Below are 22,932 nucleotides of genomic sequence, written 5' to 3' on the forward strand. Positions count from 1 at the left end.
AACCAAGGCCCTGTGCTGTGTCATCCTTGCGGTCCATGGCTTCTAAAGGACACTTTCATCCCAGCATCATGTGTTTCTACCCTTTGCCTGTATGAACCACATCTATGTATTGCCACTGGGCATCACCCTACAGCTAGCTGGAACTACCCTAATGCATTCTAGAAGCAACGACTGAACATCACAATACTCCCAACCCTGTCCTGAGAATAGTACACGATCATGCAACAGATAAGGGTGAGAGGTCAACCATAATTAAGAATCATACCAGCAGTTCCAGATAGGTTCCATAGGGTTATATAAAGAGATTAGGTTTATCTTTGCTTTGCCCTTTATGCTTTTCTAACAACTAAAATATGACATTAAAAAGCCACTTTACAATAGAAGTCAATAAAGCTGATTTGTGTAGTCTAAAGAATGGCTCTAAATCTTCAAGTATTACATAGAGAATATATTTTTCACTAAATTTGGAGCAATTTAAAATGTCTTAAGAACATTTTTTGCTCTGTTAAAGAATTCAAGGTTGTAAAGTCAAATAGCTTGACAGAGAAATTCAGGCAATTTATATGATGGCTGATAGAAACAATCCATCTCATCTCAAATCAAGTCAAATTAAAATTAGACTTTGGGAATGACATAAATAAGGAACTCTGTTACAAGAGCCTCTAGTGAGGTTAGTGGTGAGCTTCTTGAAGACAGAGAACATATATTATTTATCTTTGGTTTTTTTTCTATTTGTCAGGCACATGCAAAGCAATACATGAAGTACAAAAATGAATAAGAAATGGCTCCTGATCTCAAAAAAAAATTCTAGTCAAGGGATGATGGCTTATATCCCAAAGAAATCATATTTTTCTGTATGCTGCTGCAGGTTATTGGCTTAAAATAAAACTATATTCTGTTTTAAGAAATAGATCCACTGCTGTTTGTTAGTTCCCTTTTAAATATGATCCAAATTGTAACACTACACATTGATATACACATTTTACAACTTCCAAGTACCTGTTAATAGTGAATGATTTTCTTTCCAGCCCATTTAGCAAAGTTATAATCTTTAATATTTTTCATATTAAGGTCTTCAATCTGTCTTATGGTACATAAGCCCGGTTCCCATCGTTTAAAATCTTTATTGGATCCATGTAAAACTGACGCAAAATAATTTTGTCAATGCAGTCTTCTTAAAAGGAGACTTCCATTTTCTACGCAAATAGTTACTTTTCATCAAGTCCCAGCACATTTAAGGTAATCAGACTAACTGCATTATTTTGCCCCTTTAGAATGGTATACTAGGTGTACCATGTGTGCATTAATCCGTAAATCTACATTAAAACACATATAACCCTCTGAACTTGATGCATGATGATTTGTAAATAATTATAGTTTTCTGAAAATCAAACACATTTTATTCTAAGGAGGAATATAATTAGTTAAGGAAGAGTGGAGAATTGGAGGTAAGAATAAGAAATAATCATGTAGAAAATTAGAAGTAATGACCAACCTGAATAAGAAAAGTGAAAACACTGAATGGGTAGAAAGGGAACTCAGTCCTGGTTCTGAGCATGAAAAGGGTCTAATGCCATAATACCCCCATTTTAACACTTACTAGCTGTGGGGACCTACCTGGTAAGTTACTAAATGTCTTTGTGTTTGTTTTCTAATCCATAAAATAGGCATGATAATAGCACCCCCTTCAAAGGTTGTAAGTATATTAGTAGCCATAAAGAATTAAATAGTGCTTGAAGCATAATTAGAATTCACTAAATATTATCTGTTGTTATAAAATATCAACGTTAGAAGTTACATTAAACTTCTATCACAACCTCCTAACCAAAGCAGGGATTTCCTTTATGACATGCTGAATAAGCATCCAGCTAGCTTCAGCAAAAAGTCTTACAAGAGGTCTTCATTGTATAATAAGGTAGGCCAATTTATATTCAGACAACCTAACTGCTAGAAAATTTTTCTTTCCTACTGATGTTTCTGTTTAGATAGCTATGGCTGCCAACATTGAAAGTGTGCTATTGATTGAAGATTATTTCAAATTAAAGTCTTACATACTGGAATTCATCTTCCTCTGGGTAGACTCATAAATATGAAATCTGCCTCCTTCTTGATTAATTAACTTTTTTATTACTCCACCAGGGTCAGCTGGCCCTCTTTCTGCTTCATGCTTCACCATTAATAATCATCCCCAAATTTCTGGCTGCTGTTAATAATGATGTAGCTAATTTCATCCTTGGTAATTAAAGCAGTACAGATTGGGTTTCAACCAATAGACTGGATCAAACATAATAGAGATTTTTTAAAAAAAGGTGTGTAAGGAGGGATATCTATTTAACAACAAAAAAGTCATTTTACTCTACCTCAAATACCCCCAAATTTTAGAATTAACAATTAATTTGTAATTAAAATTGCATATATCATGTTTCTACATGACTCAAATCAGTTACAGCTTGTTACCCAAAATATAGCAAGCAATATTGCTTACCTGTGGCAAATAAAATATTTGATTCTTTCTTTTTTGAATGGTAGGCAATATGCTATTCTTCCATATTTTGAAATTACACATTCTTCATTTATTTAATTAAATGTGTATTGGAAACTATGTATAAGACATTTTATGAGACACAAAGATACACAGGTGACAGTTCTTGACCTCAAAGTGCTAGCAACTTAGTAAAGAAGTAAGCCCCCACACAATAAAATATTACAGAAAGTCTGAGGAAAGAGTGATTACTTCTCACTGGATTGATCAAAAACACTTCAGGAGGTGTAGCATGTGAGCCGGACTGACCATTTGTAATGTGATAGGTTTCTGAATATTCCAGTTGGAAGTCACAGACACAGCTTAGATATGACAAAGATTCAGAAAATTTCATGCATGAAGCATTTATACATTTTCCCAGGGTATATGTTAACTAGAGGGAGATAGAACAGAAACGATGTCAATTTGGATTAGACTGGAGGAAGACTTGAATATTTGTTGAGAAACTCACATTTTATTCAGTAGAAAATACCCAACGATTTGGAGTTTTAAAGTGTAGAAAGTTGAGTATAGAAAAATTAGTCAAATGAGGGCATGAAAAATAGACTAAGGAAGAAGAAATCAGAGACACGATTTTGTACCTTAATTTTCAGGATCATTTCCATCCATAAATTGTTAAAACTTATCAAATTGCTTAACTATGAAACCATACTAAAAATAGCTAAATTTTATGGGTGTTTTTGAAATAACTAAGCGATTAAATTTATTCATTTGTATCAACATAACACTTTTTGTATAAATGTGTAAGACATGGCATAAGATTCTATTTGAAACACTCTCCATGATTTAGTAATTTATACTTTGGTTAGTTAATGTTGATCATAATGACTTTTATGTGGTTATTTAAGTGATATAAATCTAGTCCATCATTACTACTTTTGGTAAATAATGGTATATTTTAAAATGTTGACAGATATGGCTTTGGTGCTACAGAAGTGCTTCATGTAGCTTACAGGTAAAAACCTAAATTTACATATTATTAAAATTTAAGGAGTAATTAATCTTGTCAGGGAAAAGGAATGCATTGCTTATATGTTGGCTGTGTATTAACTCTCCTGGATCATTTGGATAACCATTAAGACAATGGAAGAGGTAAATTACATGTAAGATTCCAGTTTTCTTTCAAAAATTGGCTTTAAGCTATGGATTCTCCTACCTTTTGATAGCTTCACAAGCTGTTTTACAGTATATAAGTAAAATGTTTAAGTTGACTGCAATCTAGAAGGATATATTTTATTTTGGTTTAAAAAATGAACCCATAAAAGTATTTTTTGTTTCTCTAAATTACATTTGAATATTAGATAAATCTTGGTTGTGTTTTAAATAAAAACAAATGTTTGACTGCCTTATCATTAAATTATTTCTTTTTAACAATGTACGTGTAATTTTAACAGATGATTGTTAAAATTGCATCAAATATGGTTTTTCAAGCAATTTGTAAGGATATGGACAACATTATTGGTTATGTAGATAACTTTTCAATTTTAATTCTCATCTTTTTCTTCGTTGAAAAGAAGCACATTTTCTCCAGAAAATAAGCTCAGAAAAAAAAAACAAATATGAGGCAGATAAAATTTTCTGTTGTTTCATCCATATAAGCCAAAAAGGCCTGTACTTGACGGTGTGTATGTGTTTGCGCACGCCAGTGTGTGTGCGTGCGTGTGGGTGTGTTTGATACTTTGGGGCATAATATGGATTTTATATTAATTTTGAGAAAATTCTTATATTTGAGAGCTTCTGACTAACACCTATCTATTGTTCACCTATCTTTCGAGAAGATCCACATGGAATATTTATATATTCTTACCTTCTTACTACTGATTCTGTAGCTTATTGTAATTTTGTTAAATCTATTCCAAAAAGATGGGGGGATCAATTACAGTACCTAATAAACAGACCTGTACACAACAGCAGTTCAATAAATGCTGTTAGTGAACATAATATTTAGCTATACACTATTAGTCCTAAGAGAGATTAGCAGACATATGAAATGTCCTTATTGAAACACAAAAAGAAAGTGTTTTGTGACTTTCTACCTACTTATCTATAGATCTATCAGTCAATTCTCTCTCCCTTGTTCTCTCTCTCTCTTTCTACATAACATAGGGAATGAGGTTGTTCTATAGACTTAGGAAAAGAGGATCCCAATAGCTATAGTTCAAGTAGGCTCCTTATTTAGTGCTAACAGTCATAGTTTGTACTCTTTAAACTTGCTGGCCGGTTTCCACTAGCGTATTCTGACTCTGGAAAAAAATCCAACCTCTGGTCTAAAAAAAGAGCAAGAGGAGTCACGGTGATAGCTCCTCAGAATGGGAGAAAATATTTGCAAATGAAGCAACTGATAAAGGATTAATCTCCAAAATATACAAGCAGCTCATGCAGCTCAATATCAAAAAAAAACAAACAACCCAATACAAAAATGGGCGGAAGAACTAAACAGACAATTCTCCAAAGAAGACATACAGATTGCCAACAAACACATGAAAGGATGCTCAATATCACTAATCATTAGAGAAATGCAAATCAAAACTACAATGAGATATCATCTCACACCGGTCAGAATGGCCATCATCAAAAAATCTACAAACAATAAATGCTGGAGAAGGTGTGGAAAAGGGAACCCTCTTGCACCATTGGTGGGAATGTAAATTGATACAGCCACTATGGAGAACAGTATGGAGGTTCCTTAAAAAACTAAACATAGCACTACCATATGACCCAGCAATCCCACTACTGGGCATATACCCTGAGAAAAACATAATTCAAAAAGAATCATGTACCACAATGTTCACTGAAGCACTATTTACAATAGCCGGGACATGGAAGCAACCTGAATGTCCATCAACAGATGAATGGATAAGGAAGATGTGGCACATATACACAATGGAATATTACTCAACCATAAAAAGAAATGAAATTGAGTTATTTGTAGTGAGGTGGATGGACCTAGCGTCCATCTTACTTCACCTTACAGAGTGAAGAAAGTCAGAAAGAAAAAAACAAATACTGTGTGCTAACACATATATATGGAATCTAAAAAAAAATGGTTCTGATGAACCTAGGGGCAGGACAGGAATAAAGACGCAGACATAGAGAATGGACTTGAGGACCGGGGAGGGGGAAAGGTAAGCTGGGACGAAGTGAGAGAGTAGCACTGACATATATACACTACCAAATGTAAAATAGATAGCTAGTGGGAAGCAGCTGCATAGCACAGGGAGATCAGCTCAGTGCTTTGTGATGACCTAGAGGGGTGGGCTAGGGAGGGTGGGAGAGCTGCGCAAGAGGGAGGGGATATGGGGGCATATGCATATATATAGCTGATTCACTTTGTTATACAGCAGTAAGTAACACAACGTTGTAAAGCAATTATACTCTAGTAAAGATGTTAAAAAATAAAAGAAGCCACTATGTTTGTAGAGTACAAGTAATCAGTTAAGAACATTATAATTTTGAAAAAGAATTGTTTCATATTTTATATTATTGTCTCATTGGTTGTTAGCAAACTAAAAGTTGAACAAAGTAAAATAGGTATGGCTAAAGGGAATGACATTGTAAACTACTTTGTTTTGCTTGTTTTAAAAAAATTGAACCAGACCATCAAATGAGAGAGTACCTAATTTCACCTCCCCACTTCACACCCCATCTCTATGCATTATAAAGTCAGTTAATTAAACAATACACAAGAGAGACCTTAATAAGAAAGTTGACATTACAATAGTTCAGACAGTACTTGAAAAACAAAAGCTATAAAAATTTAAAGATGCGCTAGGAGGGTATGTAGAGAAAAAGACTGATGCTGTCAGTTTGGATTCATATCATTATATTCCTGAATTTATAGTAAACCTACGCATATCTTACTATGACATTATTCATTGAAATTCTCTTCTGGATATAAACAGCATGCTTTGAAAATGCAATTTAAAGCTAACCAGATAAAAACTGATGCTTTAAATGATTTTTCCTCAGGCTGTAAATTGACTTGGGAGCCACTCTATGCACCCAAACTCCAGGTTTACACAAACATATTTTTCAGACTCTTCTCAAACGCTGTTGTCTCTTCAAGGGTGTTATAAAAGTCACTTTCATGACATTTATAAATCAGTAATTCAGAATATGGTTTTTGCTGTCTGCTGCTGCTGTCAGGTGCTTCTAGGGTTCTAATCCTGCACCTCCACTCATTGGTTATCAGATTTTGGTAAAGCTACTTAAGTTTCTAAATGGAGTTATAATCTTAGCAGAATTAAAAAGATAATTTGTGTAAACTGCTCAGCAGACAGCCTTGCACATGTTACTGGTCATGTTACTCCCTAATTAAAATCCTCCCATGAATCTTCAATATCTTCATAAAGCCCAATAAGCTTAACATGGCCCAAAGAGCAACTTCGTCTTGTTCTTGGCCCCTGTCTAATTCTCTGCTTTTAGCTCCCACCATTTTATTTTTCATGTCTCCTCACTGTAGTCACACCACATAGTTGGCTCTTCTTTAAATTTTTCATGCTGCCTCAGGTCTCAGTGCTTTTGCTATTCCTTTATCACCCTTCTTTAAGGAATGAGCCACGGCTTCTCATCCTCCAGACTTTCATGATCTATTCATGCTGAATTAGGGCAGCTTCTCTATGCTCTCATAGCACTCTTTGCATATCTGTCTGGTAGTACATGTCATTCAACCTTGTATTTTTTAATTGAAACTTTCATTTTCCTCCCACAAATCTAGACTATAAATTATGTGAAGGCAGAGGTTGCAGGTCTTATTACTTTTTTATCCCCAGAGACTCACGCAGAGTATGGCACATGTTAACTGTCCTATATATTTTTCATTGAATGAATCAATGTTATACTGGGTCATGGTAAGTATGGGACCTTTCTGCTAAGGAGTTTCAAAGTACTTCACTTTTACATAACGTCTGAAAGAATTCTAGTCCTGAAAGTACAATAAGTTGAAATTTAGAGTTAAAACCAAATACAATTTTTAATATTTAGATCAGAACTTACGTTTTCTTATTAGACTAGATTGCTTTGTCTAAAAGTCCCAGACAAACATAAATGAATTATCTAGATTTAGACCTATGAGTTTGAGAGTACATTTCTGACTTGATGATATAATACTCAAAAATGTCATACTTTTAAAAAGTTAGGTGAATTTCTTCATCTGTGAAATAAGATGCAATAACACACCCTGGACAAGACAATGATGTGACTCTTCCCTGGACCAAACTTTCCTTGAATTGTGTCCTTGGCTTTGCACCTAGATTAAGTCTTGACATGTGGGCAGGGAAGAAAGCAGTCAATAGGACATAGCAGGGACACTTTTTGAATATTTTATATTGCTTTTGATTATGGAGTTTTGTTTTGTGGTAACTACACTCCCAATAATTTCATCTCTAGCTTGAAACGTCAATAGTCTTCAGTGGGATTAGAAATGACTATCACAGATATTAAACACCCAGGTTATAAGTATTCTTTTTATTCATTAGTTTACTTTCCCTCCCTAAGCTGTATTCCTTCTTAATTAAATATGTCGGTGCTTTTCCACTTTTTAGTTAGATATAGTTGTAATGAAAAAGTTCTTACGGATCAACGTTGTTCATTAATGTAAAAACAACAACAAAACACTCCTTCTGTCATATAGTTAGAAACTCACATAGCTTCACTTTCAGGGAGTGATAAACTGGGGGAATTGTGGCTTAATCAGTGGTCTTACCATTAGCATTTTATAATTCCAATGGAAGGACTTGGCAGGATGGTAGAGTACGGGCCTTGGAAGGAGATAGCCCTTAGTTTCAAATTTTAGCTTAGCTTTCTTACCAGCTGCATGAATCTGACAAGTTGCTCAATTTCCCTAGGCTTCTGATTTCTCATAAGTAACATTAGGAAAATAATACTGGTCTCATTGGATGTTGAAACGTTTAAAAGAGACAACACATGTAAAATACTGCACATCATTTTTGGTACCTATAAGAACAGGCTCAATAAATGGTAGATATTATTATTGTTATTCATAAATAATATTTAGAATAAAGTTGCTATTCTTGAATTCTTATGCAAATATGGGTATTTTAACAGTGATGGGAACAGAATTTTATTATAATTAGGTATTTAGATATTTTTCCATCAAAGTACATAGCAAAAGCCAACTATATCATCCTTACAAAGATAGCAATGTGATGGATTTCTAAAATTGAAAAAATAATTCAATGGTAGGGCTGGGTTTAGAATGAACATGACATTTAATGCTATGTTACATGACTTTGGAACACCTCACTCCCCTCATCTCCCATTTTGGTTTTCAATACCTTGACGCTATGAAATTAATTTGAGTTTCTAATCAAGCCCATGCATCTAATATTTAAACTTATAATGTGCATGTCAGTGGAGTTTGTCTCCTGACCACTGTTTTTATTGATCTAATATAACAAGCCAAAGCTGCACAATTTTGAACTAACTGCTAAAATCATTTGCTCATGGCTTTACTCTCTTCCAAGTATTCATTAGTATCACATTATGATGCCAAGACTGGCGGACAATTAGGCTAACACCACCCAGTGAGACTCTCTGTGTTGTGGCCTGAGTGATGAATTCTGCATAAAGAGACAGATTTAGGCCACATTACAACTGTGGTAGAGCAAGGCACTTCATGAAAATATTTAACGATAGCACCAAAACATTAACTGAAATGACTGTATGAGTATTTACATGAACAGAATCCTGCTTGATGAGACTATTCAAAATTTGGGACATCAGATTTTCAACTATCAGGTCAGATTGGAACCACACTAAATTAACATCTTGTTTTACATCTTTGTGTGAAACTTACTTTCATCTCCTGTTTCAAACTCAAACTTCTGACTGTATCCACTGTACCCTGTTGCAGTCCTCACTCGGATATGAAAAATGTACTTAGTGGCTGGCTTGAGACCTGTGATGATGGCACTGGGGGCCTTGGACCTCGTGGAGGAATAGGAGAGCTGCGGCTCGTGCTCCTGGAGACAGAAGAGAAGAGAAGGGGAGTGAAGCAGGGTTATTTTCCTTTACCTTGAGACACTGTAAAGTCAAGCTGAGGAATTCTGCTCTCTCAAAAATACTGATTAAGAACTGGTGCAAGCATGGTTTTCCATAACTTAGTGCTTCGTTTTTCATCAATTATAATGCATATGATATGGTCTTGATTTGGAAACTTATTAAGAAAGATGATGATCTTGTATTTTTGGTGATTTGGATTTCTGACCCGACTCTAAGGAATGGTGGTGGCGTGGAGAGCACGTTTACACAGAATGGCAGCTGCATCTTGAATAAAATGGGCACATCAGATCAGACCGCGCCAGCAGCAAGCAAGGAGCAAGGGTGGGAGAATTCAAGTACCCGCTACTCACTTCTACCCGCAGGTAGTGCCAAAATGCCGGCGCTATCCGTGGGTAGACCTGTGGGTGAAAGGAAAAATAAATTAATTGTTTTTTTAAAGTTTGCAATCTTTTAACCCGAATCAACTGCATTGTTCTGAAACTCAGTGATTCCCCAGTAGTAACACTGAAGTTGAAGCAACTTAAGACATAAAACGATGAAAATTTTCCTTTGAGGGAGAGTTGACTCCTCTGCAAAATACCACAGTTTACTTTGTAAAGATGTACGAGATACATAATGATTGTGAGGTAGATTTTTTTTTTTTTTTTAGATTTTTTTTTTTTAATCGAAAACAAATTTATGGTTACCAAAGGGAAAAGGTGGGGCGGGGGAGAGGGATAAATCAGGAGTTTGGGATTAACATACATGCACTACTGTATATGATAGATAACTAACAAGGACCTACTATACAGCACAGGGAACTCTACTCAATATTCTGTGATAACCTTTATGAGAAAAAAAATCTAGAAAAGAATGAATATATGTATAACGGAATCACTTTGCTGTACACCTGAAACTAACACACATTGTAAATCAACTACACTCCAATAATTTTTTTCTGAAATACAAAAAAAAAAAAAAAAAAGTACATACTTCTTTTTTTCAAAGAACCCTCTGCGAGTAGGTGTTTCAACTGTGTTGACTTCTTGCCCTCATTTAATGCAGCCAGAAGACCCTGGGCTTGTGTCGCACCATGAGGCCTTTGTCCGGTTCTCCTGTTTTTATTTTTATTTTTTATTTATTTATTTTTTAACATCTTTATTGGAGTATAATTACTTTACAATGGTGTGTTAGTTTCTGCTTTATAACAAAGTGAATCAGCTATACATATACATATATTCCCATATCTCCTCCCTCTTGCGTCTCCCTCCCACCCTCCCTATCCCACCCCTCTAGGTGGTCACAAAGCACTGAGCTGATCTCCCTGTGCTATGCGGCTGCTTCCCACTAGCTATCTATTTTACATTTGGTAGCGTATATATGTCCATACCGCTCTCTCACTTCTTCCCGGCTTACTCTTCCCCCTCCCCGTGAAGTAGATTTTAAAACAGTCTGCCTGTGAGGGAGCATCAAAGACACAGCACAGTATGAAAGACAGCACACCTGAGAAATCAGGCAGGACTGGAGGCTTGGTTCCCAGTCACCCGTGGTTAACTGCCAAACTACCTCTTCTCACTAACAGGAACCACAACTGACTGAATGCCCTCGTCATTCAGGGTCTTTTAAGTGGGCTGTCTTGTCCACCACCTCAGAACAATTTACTTGTGCCTTTAAGAGACTGTCCACAATATGCTGGTAGTGGGAACACATTAAAGTCAATACTGTTTTTGTATAGTGTTATTGTTCAATAACTTTATAATGGTGTTCTAGTACGGTATCTGAAAAAAATATTTTTGTATGAACAACTCTTCTAAATTCATAGGTCAAATTAGGCTACCAGGCCCTTGAGTTAATTCTCCACTATTCTCATTATAAAATATCTAAAGATAGAGATTCTCAGAGATGGAAGTGACTTTCAAGATCATTAATTAAGTCACTCATTTGATGCTTAAATTCTACTATAATATTCCCATCAAGATTTCATTTAGCCTTTGCCTGAAAATATCTGTTGTTCAGGAGACCTTCCAGGCAAACGAAGTAACCTACATACATGCAGAATGTATCAAACTGCATTTATTGGCTGGTGATGCTATAAGATTTAGAACTATGAAAATCATTTTCCTTAAGCTACTTTTGAGAAAAAAATCCTTAAAGATCATTTTAAAACTTTATGGCCTTGTTTGTCAGAACTTTATATGCTACATGGTTATTCTCTGTCTAGCTGAGGAATTGAATTTGTCATCTATACCCCAAATAGAACTGTTTATTAAACACAAAGTACAAAGAAAAAATGAGTTAACAATAGCAACTTTTTAAATAAAAAAGACAAAACAGATAAATTGTAACTTATATTTATCCCTAGGTCGTTTCCAGATTAGAAAGTAAATAAATAACTGCCTGTTATAAAATCCAAGAAAATAAATTCTATAAAATCATTGGTGGCAGTAATTATCTGCTAACGGCCTAAAGAAGAAGCTTTCTAAGATGAAGGCCTTTATAATTAGGGGGTTTAACACCCATATTGTGGAGAAAGAAAGTTTGTGTTCTATTGGAAGAGATGATACTGTTTCTGGTAGAAATTTGTAAAAACTTTTGGATTGTTCGTTCTTACATAGAAGAGGAGAATATTCCACCTCTCACAGAATTTTCTGCAACATAAGAGTTATGGGGTATTCTGAGTAGCATTGCACAGTATGAAATTATGATTGAGAGAATTTTAAAATCCTGAAAAAAAGAATTTAGTCTTATCCTTAAAGAGAGGAGATACAGATTGAAAAATTTACTTAGAATGGCCCCATAATAATTACACATTATGTCTTTGCTGCTTCACAAAAACATAGCTAAATGGTAATTTATTGCTCAGTAAAGTTACAGGGAGCAAAGGACTCCTTTTGCAAATAGCTTTTAGCATGTCCGCTGTTATACAGAAGTGTATCTGTAGCTACATCCCTGGAATAAAAATCATTAAGTAGGAAGTATGCTTACATAGTTCCTCAGCCTACAACACAGCAGTGCGGGGGCAGCTGCCTCGCCTCACATCTTGCCTCCTCTGAGCATGCCAAGGAAGAGAGCTCAGAGAACAGTCATGCGAGTTCCTCCTTCCAGCGCATATCAGCCCTCTCTCCTCCTGGTGTTTCCAAGCTCTTGGGAAACCAATTTAGCACTTATCCATGAAAAGCATAGGGCACTACTGTCCCAGAACTTCGGCTAATTGCCTTTCTGCTGACACATCAACTCCAATTCAAAGTAGCTGTCACCAGATAGAGACAGTGCTTTGCTGCAGAGCCACAGAGATCTCTTTATTCATCCATGGGGGCTCAATTCTGAACATGCTTGAATAGGGTATGTGTGAGAGTTTCTCTAGAGTTTGTACCATATGGAATTGCTATTTTTATAATACCTATGTCTTCAACTTTCCTAGGTAATACATTCCATTGTTCATAAAACTATCTTACAAGTTTTTTACCCTTGCTAAATCCATAATAAAATCTTCTCATTCTTAATATTATTCATTTTAGTACTTTCTTTTTTTTCTTGATCAAGCTTTCCAGAGGCTTGAACCAACTTTTGGCTTTATCTCTCTATTGTTTCTTTGTTTTCTATTTCATTTAATATCTGCTCTTACTACAAATTATTTTCTTTCTTCTTTTTTTGTGTTAATTATATTGTCTTCTAACTTCTTACATTTCATGCTTAACTCACTAATTGTCAGTACATCTTTTCAAATACAATTTAAGTCTACAAATTTCACTCTAAGTACTGCACTACTGCACTTCATAAGTTTTCATGATATATTATCAACCAGTTCTGAGTATTTACTAATTTCCATAAATACACTATTTTTTTAGTCTTTGTGGCAGATCCAGGATTATTATTTCACACTTTTAAGGGTCAAAACAGGTTGTCAGGCAGTAAATAAATGGCATAAAGTGAAGCTCCAAAGGCATAACCCCATGGGTCGCAAAGTACACTGCACTGTGGATAGGAGAGCACCGGCAGTCTTCTGTGCTAATGCTCATTGGCTGAACGTGAAACAGTTTTTGCACTACTTCCCCTTGGATAAGCATAAATAATAATATCAATCGTGGGACAAATCATTTAGTAGCAACGCACTTTAATGTACTGTTATGTATATCATTTCCTAAAATAAACATATATACAATTTCTATTTTATACATTTGCATTCACATATACTAAAAACATAGCTCAGAACTAAATAGTGTGAACACAGAGCATTCACTGTCAAACAATATGCATGTATTACTCTCTAGAGATGTAGACTTTTATTTAAGGTTCTCTTCTCAAGGGCAGAGCCTGCAGCTTAGTCTCAGGAATTGCCCCGTCCCAGCTGCTGAGGATCTAGGTTTTCCTGGGAGTCTAATCTTATTGTTACATTGAACCTTTCATTTGCTTAAAATACTGACTCTATGTTTTATCTCTATAGATGTCAACTCTTCATGGTCACTAACAGGGATGTTCTTACTAGAGTCTGGACCCTCTTAGCATTCAGTCTGAAAACTAACTTAGTTAAAAGAAATAGGCTCCGGTGTCCAGTCACTATGGCTGCATCTTTCTGCAACCAGAGGTAACATGGTCTGTTAGCAACAGAAGGCAGCATGTAAAGAATTCTGGATTAGAATTCTCCTGTCTTGGCTCGATTTTGGTTCTGCTTCTATTATGTAACTTGGTAAGTCACCTTCAAGACTTTGATTTGCTCATACAGAAAATTCATTCACTGCACCGACATTCACTGAATGCTCTCCATGGGTATGGTTTTAGGGCTCTACAGTAGATCTGGCTTACATAATCACCAAAGTTCTACCTAAGCAATTATATTCTATAATTTTTGTATGTTAGAAATACAAGTCTGCTCTCTTCTGCTGTGACTGATTCTCATCACGCCTCATCTTACTCTCTTGAGTTTACCGTCCCACTTATGGAAGTAGATTCAATAGGCCCACAAAGTGGTCATCTTTTAGCTGGTTTGCTTTCTCTTAAAGTCTTTGGGTCTAGGGGGTTTTCTGTAAGATGTTACCACATTGTTGTATTTTTTTAAAATTTTAAACTAATTGGATTACATATGTGATTAGAAATTATGTTGTAGAGTTTTTTTGTACAGATATATAGATCTAAATATATATCAGCAATCATAAGATAACAACCATGATTTATGCAGTGCTTTACAATTTGCAAGGTGTTTTCACACACATTCTTTATGTAGTACTCATAATAATCTTGTGAAGCAATAAGAACTGGTAATATTTTTAGTCTCACTTAGCCTATGATGAAATTGGTGCAGAAAGAATAAGTAACTTACCAAAGCACGTCACATAACTAGTCAGTGGCTTCTGTTAAAGTTGTGCGTTTTCACTATCCAATTTAGGCAGATATGTGCAGGGCAAAAATGCTTATAAATTAGACTTTGAGCCAAGGTTATTTTTTTCACACTTTATGTTCTTGATTATCTGATCACTAGAAATAACTTTAAATTTAAGACAGACTGTGAACCAGATAGTAATGATTTGATGGCATTAGAATACTTTTATATAAATAGTTCCTCAGTGGTAGAAACAATTTTCAACATTGAAAATTTCAAAGATAAAGTTATTTTCTACTAAGGTTAACACATCCAATCATTCTGCCTTTATTTTTTTTCTATTTTGATATTATGTCATATAGACAGATTCCAGGAAATTCCAAGGGGCTTATAATTCACCCAGTCTTCCAAGGAACATAAAATATTCGTGTTTGGGGCTTCAGAATAGAATTTTTTTGATAAGGTCCAGGAGATTCTTCTAGAATTTTTGATGTATGATGGTACTCTACATGGCTTTATTCACAGAACAGTACTAAGAGGACAGACTAAAAGCATTGTTGGATTTTCCTTTATCCTTTCAAGTCATGCCAAGTTTAAGTCATCAGGAATAGGTAAAAGTGCTATTAAAAATTAGCACTCTACTACCACAATCATTATTTTTTAATTAGCAATGTTCTAATTAAGCCAATGGTAAAGCTCTTGTTCTACTGGCTAGGAGACTGAAGCTATAGAGTCCTAAGAAAAGAAAAAAGTGGATATTAATAGCTCTGCTAGGGGTCATCTAAGTCATTTTTTGTCTCTTTTCTCTTTCCATTTTTGTGTCTGTCTTTCTTACCCTGCCTCTCTGTCACACATACAAACACACACACACACACACACACAAACACACATTCATCAAACAATTCATGACAGAAGACAGTTGAGATGTCTCCATAATAATCCTCTCAAAACTAAACAAATTACAACCACATTTAGAACATGATTCATTATCTGCAGAAAGATATTTTCCCTGATAAAGCAAGAATTGCACAGCCTAGAAACATAAAGCTTGAAAGGTTATCAAAGAATTCTGTTGCCTAAACAATGGTATTAGCAAACCTGAAAATATTTTACTTGAATGAAAGGAAGTTATTTCACATGACCCTAGGAAAAGGAAAGCTTGTGTACTAGATCCTGCCAGAATTTAACAATTGCTTTCCAAAGAAGAGAGACAATGAATTTGGTGTATTTTATTTTATAGGTCATTACAATAATGAGCCCTACCTGGGCGCAGGTACTTACCATACCCTGGCTGAAAGATTCCTTAAGATTTTTCACATTTTTACTTTGATGCTGCAATCTCCTAATTACTAATGTGAATTCCCAAGTGCTATAGAAGTAGAAATAAATATATTTGTTCCTGGAAAGGACAGGCTTCCCTAAAATCAATATATGGGCATTGTGCTTTGTTCCTCAGTTTGCTTTTGAATTTAATTAGAATGAGTCAATCTCTGAGAGAGTCATGAACTTCTAGTGCACTCCAGTTGTAGGATTTGCAAAATAGAGCATCAGAATGAGCTGTGTGAGCCCAGGAACTGAAGTTATAGCATGTCCGTAAAATAGGCATACTTATATAAGAGCTTATAGTCCTAAAAAGTCATCTATTTTCATTCTTGTATCCGTTGCTTTGATTCATCCCGAAGAAGTGTTAATCTATACCATTTTTTAGAGCTTTTTAGAGAGAGAATCTTATTCTACTCCAGGCAAACCATAAGGTACACAGGTTCTTCCTAATTATCTTACTGAAATTTAAAAACAATAGTTTATTTTAATATGTGGAAAATGTCTCTCCTAATGATTGAGCTATAATAAACCATCATTTTCTCTCTGTTAATTATGACTGCCTACCTAGAAATTCGTAGAGGATTAACTGAAAAGAATTAGAACTAATAAGTCAGTTAGTTGGCCAACATACAATTATCCGTTGCTTTCCCATACACTAGCAATGACCAGTAAAATTATATTTTAAAATATTCCATATACCATAGCAACAGAAACCTTATAATACTTAAGTATATGACAAGAAATATGCAAGACCTGTATGAGTAAATCTATAACAGTTTGCTGTATAAAAAAGAAAAATTTTTTTGAGTATTTTGTAGAATACTACATAGTAGCAGTAAAAGTAGGAATCTTATTTTTCTTTGTTCTTGAATGGATTAGCTGTTAATGTGGAACTGTTAAATATAATTATGTCTGATTTAGATTTTTAGTAGATATCTAGGTGAGAACTTTTCTTCCTTTTTCTTACACTGTAATTTTGTTTGTATTTTGTTTTTAAAATGTGAAATGGATTTTGAATGTTATAAAACAATTTATCTGTATTTGCCAAGGTGATTCTATGTTGTTCACCTTAATGTAGTATATACTTGTGAAGAACTATCTTTGCATTCCTAAGATAAACTCTACTTGTTAATACTTGGTTATTATATAGTTCTAAAATTTTTATTGCAATTTTGGATTCAGTTTGATAATATTTCAAATAGAATTTTTATACCTCTCTTTATAAATGATCTTGGCCTAGAGTTTTCTTGTTTTTACCCTTTTTTATTATCAATATCTAGTTATACTATTTGGGTTAAGCTATATTTAAGAGAATGTATTATGAAAATTTTCATTTTTTAATGTTCTGCAATAATTGATATAACATGGTAATTATCTGTTCATTGAAACCTTAATTGAAAGACCATTTCAGGGACAGATATTTGACCATCTTTTAAAATTAGTTTATCCTATATTCAGATATTCTTCTTATTCAGTTTTGGTAATCAACAGAAAATTATCCATTACATTTATATAGTACATTTATTGATGTAAATTTACAATTAGGCTTGTCCTATTATTGAAAATCTCTTCCATAAATAACATTTTCCTCCTTCTAGTCAAGCTTGTTTATCAGTCTTCAAAAACACTGGATTTTGATTTTTTAAATCAAATATACTTTTCTTGATTCAGTTTCATTAATTTTTGATTTTACACTTACTCATTCCTTCTTCCTCACTTTTTTAAGGTTTGGATATATATGTATCTCAATGTCTTTCATTTTAGAATAGTTTATAATTTAAGTCTTTTACCCTTTAATATGTGTTATTTAAGATAATATTCTAAACTTTCAAATAGATATCGGGGTGAGATGGGGGGATTTTTAAAAAATTTTTTAATTTTGTTGCATGATTTTCAAGGAATGAGTCAAAGAATGAAGGAATAATTTTATACTACCTGACTCCTTCCTCTAGTTATTTCAATGCATATCAATATATATCCCTAAGCAGACAGCAATTTCCTCAAAAATGTGATATATAGTTGCTTCAAAAAACAAAACAAAACAAAAAAGCAAAGGAATGTTGGATGCATAGTTAGTGTTTAATACATATCTACTGATTGATATTCACAAAGGAATACCTAGCCATCATTTAACACCTGGTGCAGCTCTGGTCACATATTGGGAACTGGACTACTAGAGCTCTTGCTCCAATGTAGGAGCACAAATTGGGATGGCTTCCAGCTCACACTGATTCTCCTGTGACCAGATCTAAATTAGCCCCACAATCAGGGGAAAATGGGGCTGGCTCCCAACAAAGCTGATTGCCCTGGAGATAAAAGGAAGTGAAAATAATTATGGATTTCTTCTCCAATGACACTGAATCCATCATGAAAAATACAGAAAGAGAATTACGTTGAATAACCTCAGCTTTTCTGACTGTTGCCTTCCTGAGTCTAGAACATTATGCTCCGCCTTGGATTCTACATTTTGACATCCTTAAATAATCATCAGAGTTGGCTTTTGTTGCTGGTAACCAAAAGAGTTACTTTCTTTTCTCACAATCATTTAAGTACACAAGAGGGAGTTTCTAATTTGGGGAGAGAAGTGGTTAACAAGCTGGTTGGTAGGATGCTCTAAGTTAGTGGGTAAGATGTTCTGAATTTTTTTTAAAGTAAAAATTGGCTACTGCTATGACAAAATTACAAATTAAGCATAAGTAAGAAAAATGTAGAAGTAAATATTCTAAGTACACAACTACTTTCTGACTGCACTTTTGGAGAAGAATCATTTAGTATACCACAGCTATAATTTACTATAATCAACTTTTGATTATCCCCAGTAATCCGAAACAGGAGACAACCCTAAATCACTTTTAAATGCATTCATGACTTTTTTTCTTATATTCCTTCCCATGTGTATCTTGTTTCACCTAAAATGAAATTAAATGCACTCCTTGAACATTAAATGTTGAGCAATAGTAGGAGATGGCAGCAAAGTACACCTGATGGGAGCGTATATTGCTCTAGAATTAAGCATTCATAATTGATTTTCAGAGAACAGATAAGTTACATGTAGATAATTAACTGCTTGAAATTGTGGTTAAATTTACTTTTAGGGAAAATGGCTAGATTATTCCAGTGTGACCTTTACAAAATACTGGTGCTAGAATGAGACCAATGGAGTCCTAGTGGTAGTCAGTTTGTCTATGAAAACTGCGAAGATTATACAATCTCAAAGGGTCAGGCTTGTTGTAAGATAAAAAGCCAAATAACACGTAAAACCCTTTTACAGGCTACAACAAATGTGTTTAGCATTATTTCTTTCTTTTAGGAGTTATTATCAATAGGTGGTGCATTTAATTTAGGGCAATGATAGACCTATGCCTTTAGGTAATTCTGCAGATGCTGTGAGAGGTCTTTCTAAAAATTTTATAAGTGTTTTGCTTGTCCATTAACCTCTATATTCTCACTGCTTAATGCAGTGTTTCTAGCATATTGTAACCTCTCATGATTACAATGATACATGATACATCATGGTACATTAGCCAAGTATACTGAACAAATAAATTAATGAATTAATTGCTCTATAGGTTTAGCTTTTAAATTATACATATTGTTATAGCAATTTAAAATTAGTGTGCATAAATGAATGATAATTCAAATGAGAGATGAGAAAAATCGTTTTGCTGGCTTATGGTACTTCCATAATCAAAATGCAATAATATTATGTCAGTATAGCTGGCTTGTTTTCTTCAGAACATTGTGGAGAACAGCCAAGATTCTACTTGTCAAAAAATACTTTGCAAAACAATATGCTTGAAAAACCTAAGATCTGTGCTGAAATATCTTTTAATACATATATATTTTAATATTTATTCAGTTTTAACTTTCCCATCTGTCTTTGTGTAACCTACCTTATTGCAGATGGGATATAGATTTTTCTTCCATGCTCTATTACTCTATAAATATTTATAATGGTGTTCAAGTAGAAATTAAATGTTTAAAGCTTGATACCTGTCTCTGAAGAAAGTGACTCCATCCCAAAATTCCTTAATGATTTTCTTAAAAGTATGTCATAGACAAACAACAACTTTAAATTTATCATTCATTCTTAAGGTTTTGGGTAATTTATAAGAATTTTAAAACCATGTGTAAATTTGGTGATAAGAATAATAACATACAGATAGAAAAAGGAGGGAATATATGTAGAACAAAACATTTAAAAAATTCCTATTTACTGAAGTATTGAGGATGAATAAAATTATTTATCTAAAAAGGGAGAAAGGAAAAGGAAATTATAATCACTATAAGAATATGTGAGGATTACACAGTTTAGACATTTTTTAGAAAAGTTTACAAATTACTGCTGATGTCAGTAGTTTAGGTCAAGTACTAAAATAGCTATATAAAAGCTAGTTAAAAAACAACTTTTATCATAAAATTAGGATAAGTTATCAATAAATGCCACTGAGAGGAAAAAAACACACTAAACATCTTTGGAAACATTACTACACATATGTTGACTTCTTCAAATATAAATGGTATTCCAAACGTCAAACTGAATGTTTTCAAAGTTAAACCATTGGAGGAACATGGCTGAATGGAGTGGCACAAAACTAGAAAGGCAACACATGTGTGGTACTTTGATTAATTCTTCCTTAATTGTGGAATGTGGATTAAAAAAAAATAAAGCTGGGAGCTATAACATGTTTTTTAGAAAAGAAAAATATAGAGCAGTTAATTTTTTTCACAATAGTACTAACTGAATTATATGATAGGTAAGAAATATGAAGAATAGTAGAGAACAAGTCTTTGAAAATGAAATAACTAGACAGTAAATGCAGGTGACTGGCCTCCAAAACTGTTTATTCGTTGCTAGATATTCTGATGGATTTAAAGTGAATAATAAGGAAGGTAAGATTTATAGATAAGAATAATAAAGAAGGCAGAATTTCACTAGAGTGAAATTGCCTTAGAATATGAAAAAAAAAAACACTTTGTAGAAGTCTCCATGGAAAAACAGTTATCTTCTCTGAGTATCATGAAAAGCCTTACATTTGTCCAAATCAGCTGCAAAACATGGTGATATAAGAGCTGCTTCTTGCATTGAAAAGGGGCAGAAATTCACTTAAATGTACAAGCATGAGAATGCCTTAGTCTCATTTAGAATAGGAAGAAAACAGTTTCTGAAGATTTATTTTTCATTTTTATATTTCCCATTTAAATGTATGTTGTTGCCATGGTGAAACTAATTTTTTTGTTATATTTGTTGATGGGTCTTAATTGTGATCTGATGACAGATATATTTGTTTTGTTCAAAATTGAAACAAAGATATCTGTTAAGATTGATGTACCTAGGGGCAAGATGGGAATAAAGACACAGACCTACTAGAGAATGGACTTGAGGATATGGGGAGGGGGAAGGGTAACATGGGACAAAGTGAGAGAGTGGCATAGACATATATACACTACCAAACGTAAAATAGATAGCTAGTGGAAAGCAGCCGTATAGCACAGGGAGATCAGCTCAGTGCTTTGTGACCACCTAGAGGGGTGGGATAGGCAGGGTGGGAGGGAGGGAGACACAAGAGGGAAGCGATATGGGGACATATGTATACGTACAACTGATTCACTTTGTTATAAAGCAGAAACTAACACACCATTGTAAAGCAATTATACTCCAATAAAGATGTTAAAAAAAAGAAAAAGATTGATGTACAAAGCTACAAAGCATAACTTATGTTTCAAGGAATGCAGTCCCACCTCATCAAAAGAGAGATTTTAAACCTTCTTTGTAAGTGATATCATCTTGACTTGAAAAGCATCCCATTATGCTCTAAATAACTCAGTATTTTCAGTTAATGATCTAAGGCAGTCATTGCCTTTAAATGTCCTCAGAGGACTAGTAATATTAAGATGTGAATCAAATGAATGCCTCAAGATTTATAATAAAATACAATAAATAGGTTTATCAAGATACTGTGACTGGAAACTGAGTAATATCTCATCACTGACAGAAAATAAGTAATATAATATTAATAAACATTGCAGTAATTGACAGCTTCCCACAGATCACATACATACACACACACACACACACACACACGGTTCTTCTAGTTCCAATGCTGCTGTTTGAAGTCAAAGGAACTTATAAGTGTGTAGATGACTACAGATAGCGTTAAAGGCAAGAAAAGGAATTCAAGGCAAAGCAAGCTCATTTTCCAGAAATATTATTTTAATCTGCATCATTATCAAACAATGGATGTATATTATTTATTTACTCCATATATAAACTAGTTTTGAAATCAAATTAGAAAAAGAGAAAATTATGATGAAGTAATGAGTTAAATTTAGGGTAAGATAAAATATAATCTGGACCACAGTGAAGAAGTTCTTTGGTCGTAGTCACAAATGTTGCCCATTTTAAGTATTCATGCAGTTTGTTCTTGGGGGGGTTGGGTAGTGGCGCTAGTAACGGATGCTTTTTCCTTACACATGCAGAAATCTTCTTATTTTCAAGTTTGGGTAATCTGATATGTATAATTCTATTTTATTTGTAATGACCACATTGGCACAACCCAATGTACAGTCCAGTTTCAAAGAACTGAAAAACTTCTTTGTGGAAGTTTTCTTTTCTTTTTTTGCTTTACTTTTCTAAATTAACTATTCTTTTACCCTACAATATCTCCAGGTACAATTATTGAAATAGTTTTAAATTTTTAGAATTTCACACACATTCAAAATTAATAAATTTGCTTTGGCCTAGTAC

General features: G+C 34.0%; 1 protein-coding gene and 1 long non-coding RNA gene across 2 annotated transcripts in view; one reads left to right on the forward strand and one right to left on the reverse strand.

The window, feature by feature from the left end:
* The window catches only part of LOC309660153, a 639,313-nt gene that overhangs the window by 395,593 nt on the left and 220,788 nt on the right, over positions 1–22,932 (forward strand). The gene's annotated exons all lie outside the window — the stretch shown is intronic.
* Positions 1–22,932, reverse strand: part of EPHA6 (EPH receptor A6) — an 870,129-nt gene that overhangs the window by 291,819 nt on the left and 555,378 nt on the right. The window contains exons 7-8 of the mRNA XM_082460667.1: positions 9,916–9,963; positions 9,360–9,525 (exon numbers count right to left, since the gene is read on the reverse strand). Of these exons, the coding sequence (XP_082316793.1) occupies positions 9,360–9,525; positions 9,916–9,963 (214 nt within the window). The remainder of the gene's footprint in view (positions 1–9,359; positions 9,526–9,915; positions 9,964–22,932) is intronic.

This window comes from Balaenoptera physalus (assembly GCF_965194825.1).
Source record: "Balaenoptera physalus genome assembly, chromosome: 4".
In the NCBI taxonomy this organism is placed as follows: Eukaryota; Metazoa; Chordata; class Mammalia; order Artiodactyla; family Balaenopteridae; genus Balaenoptera; species Balaenoptera physalus.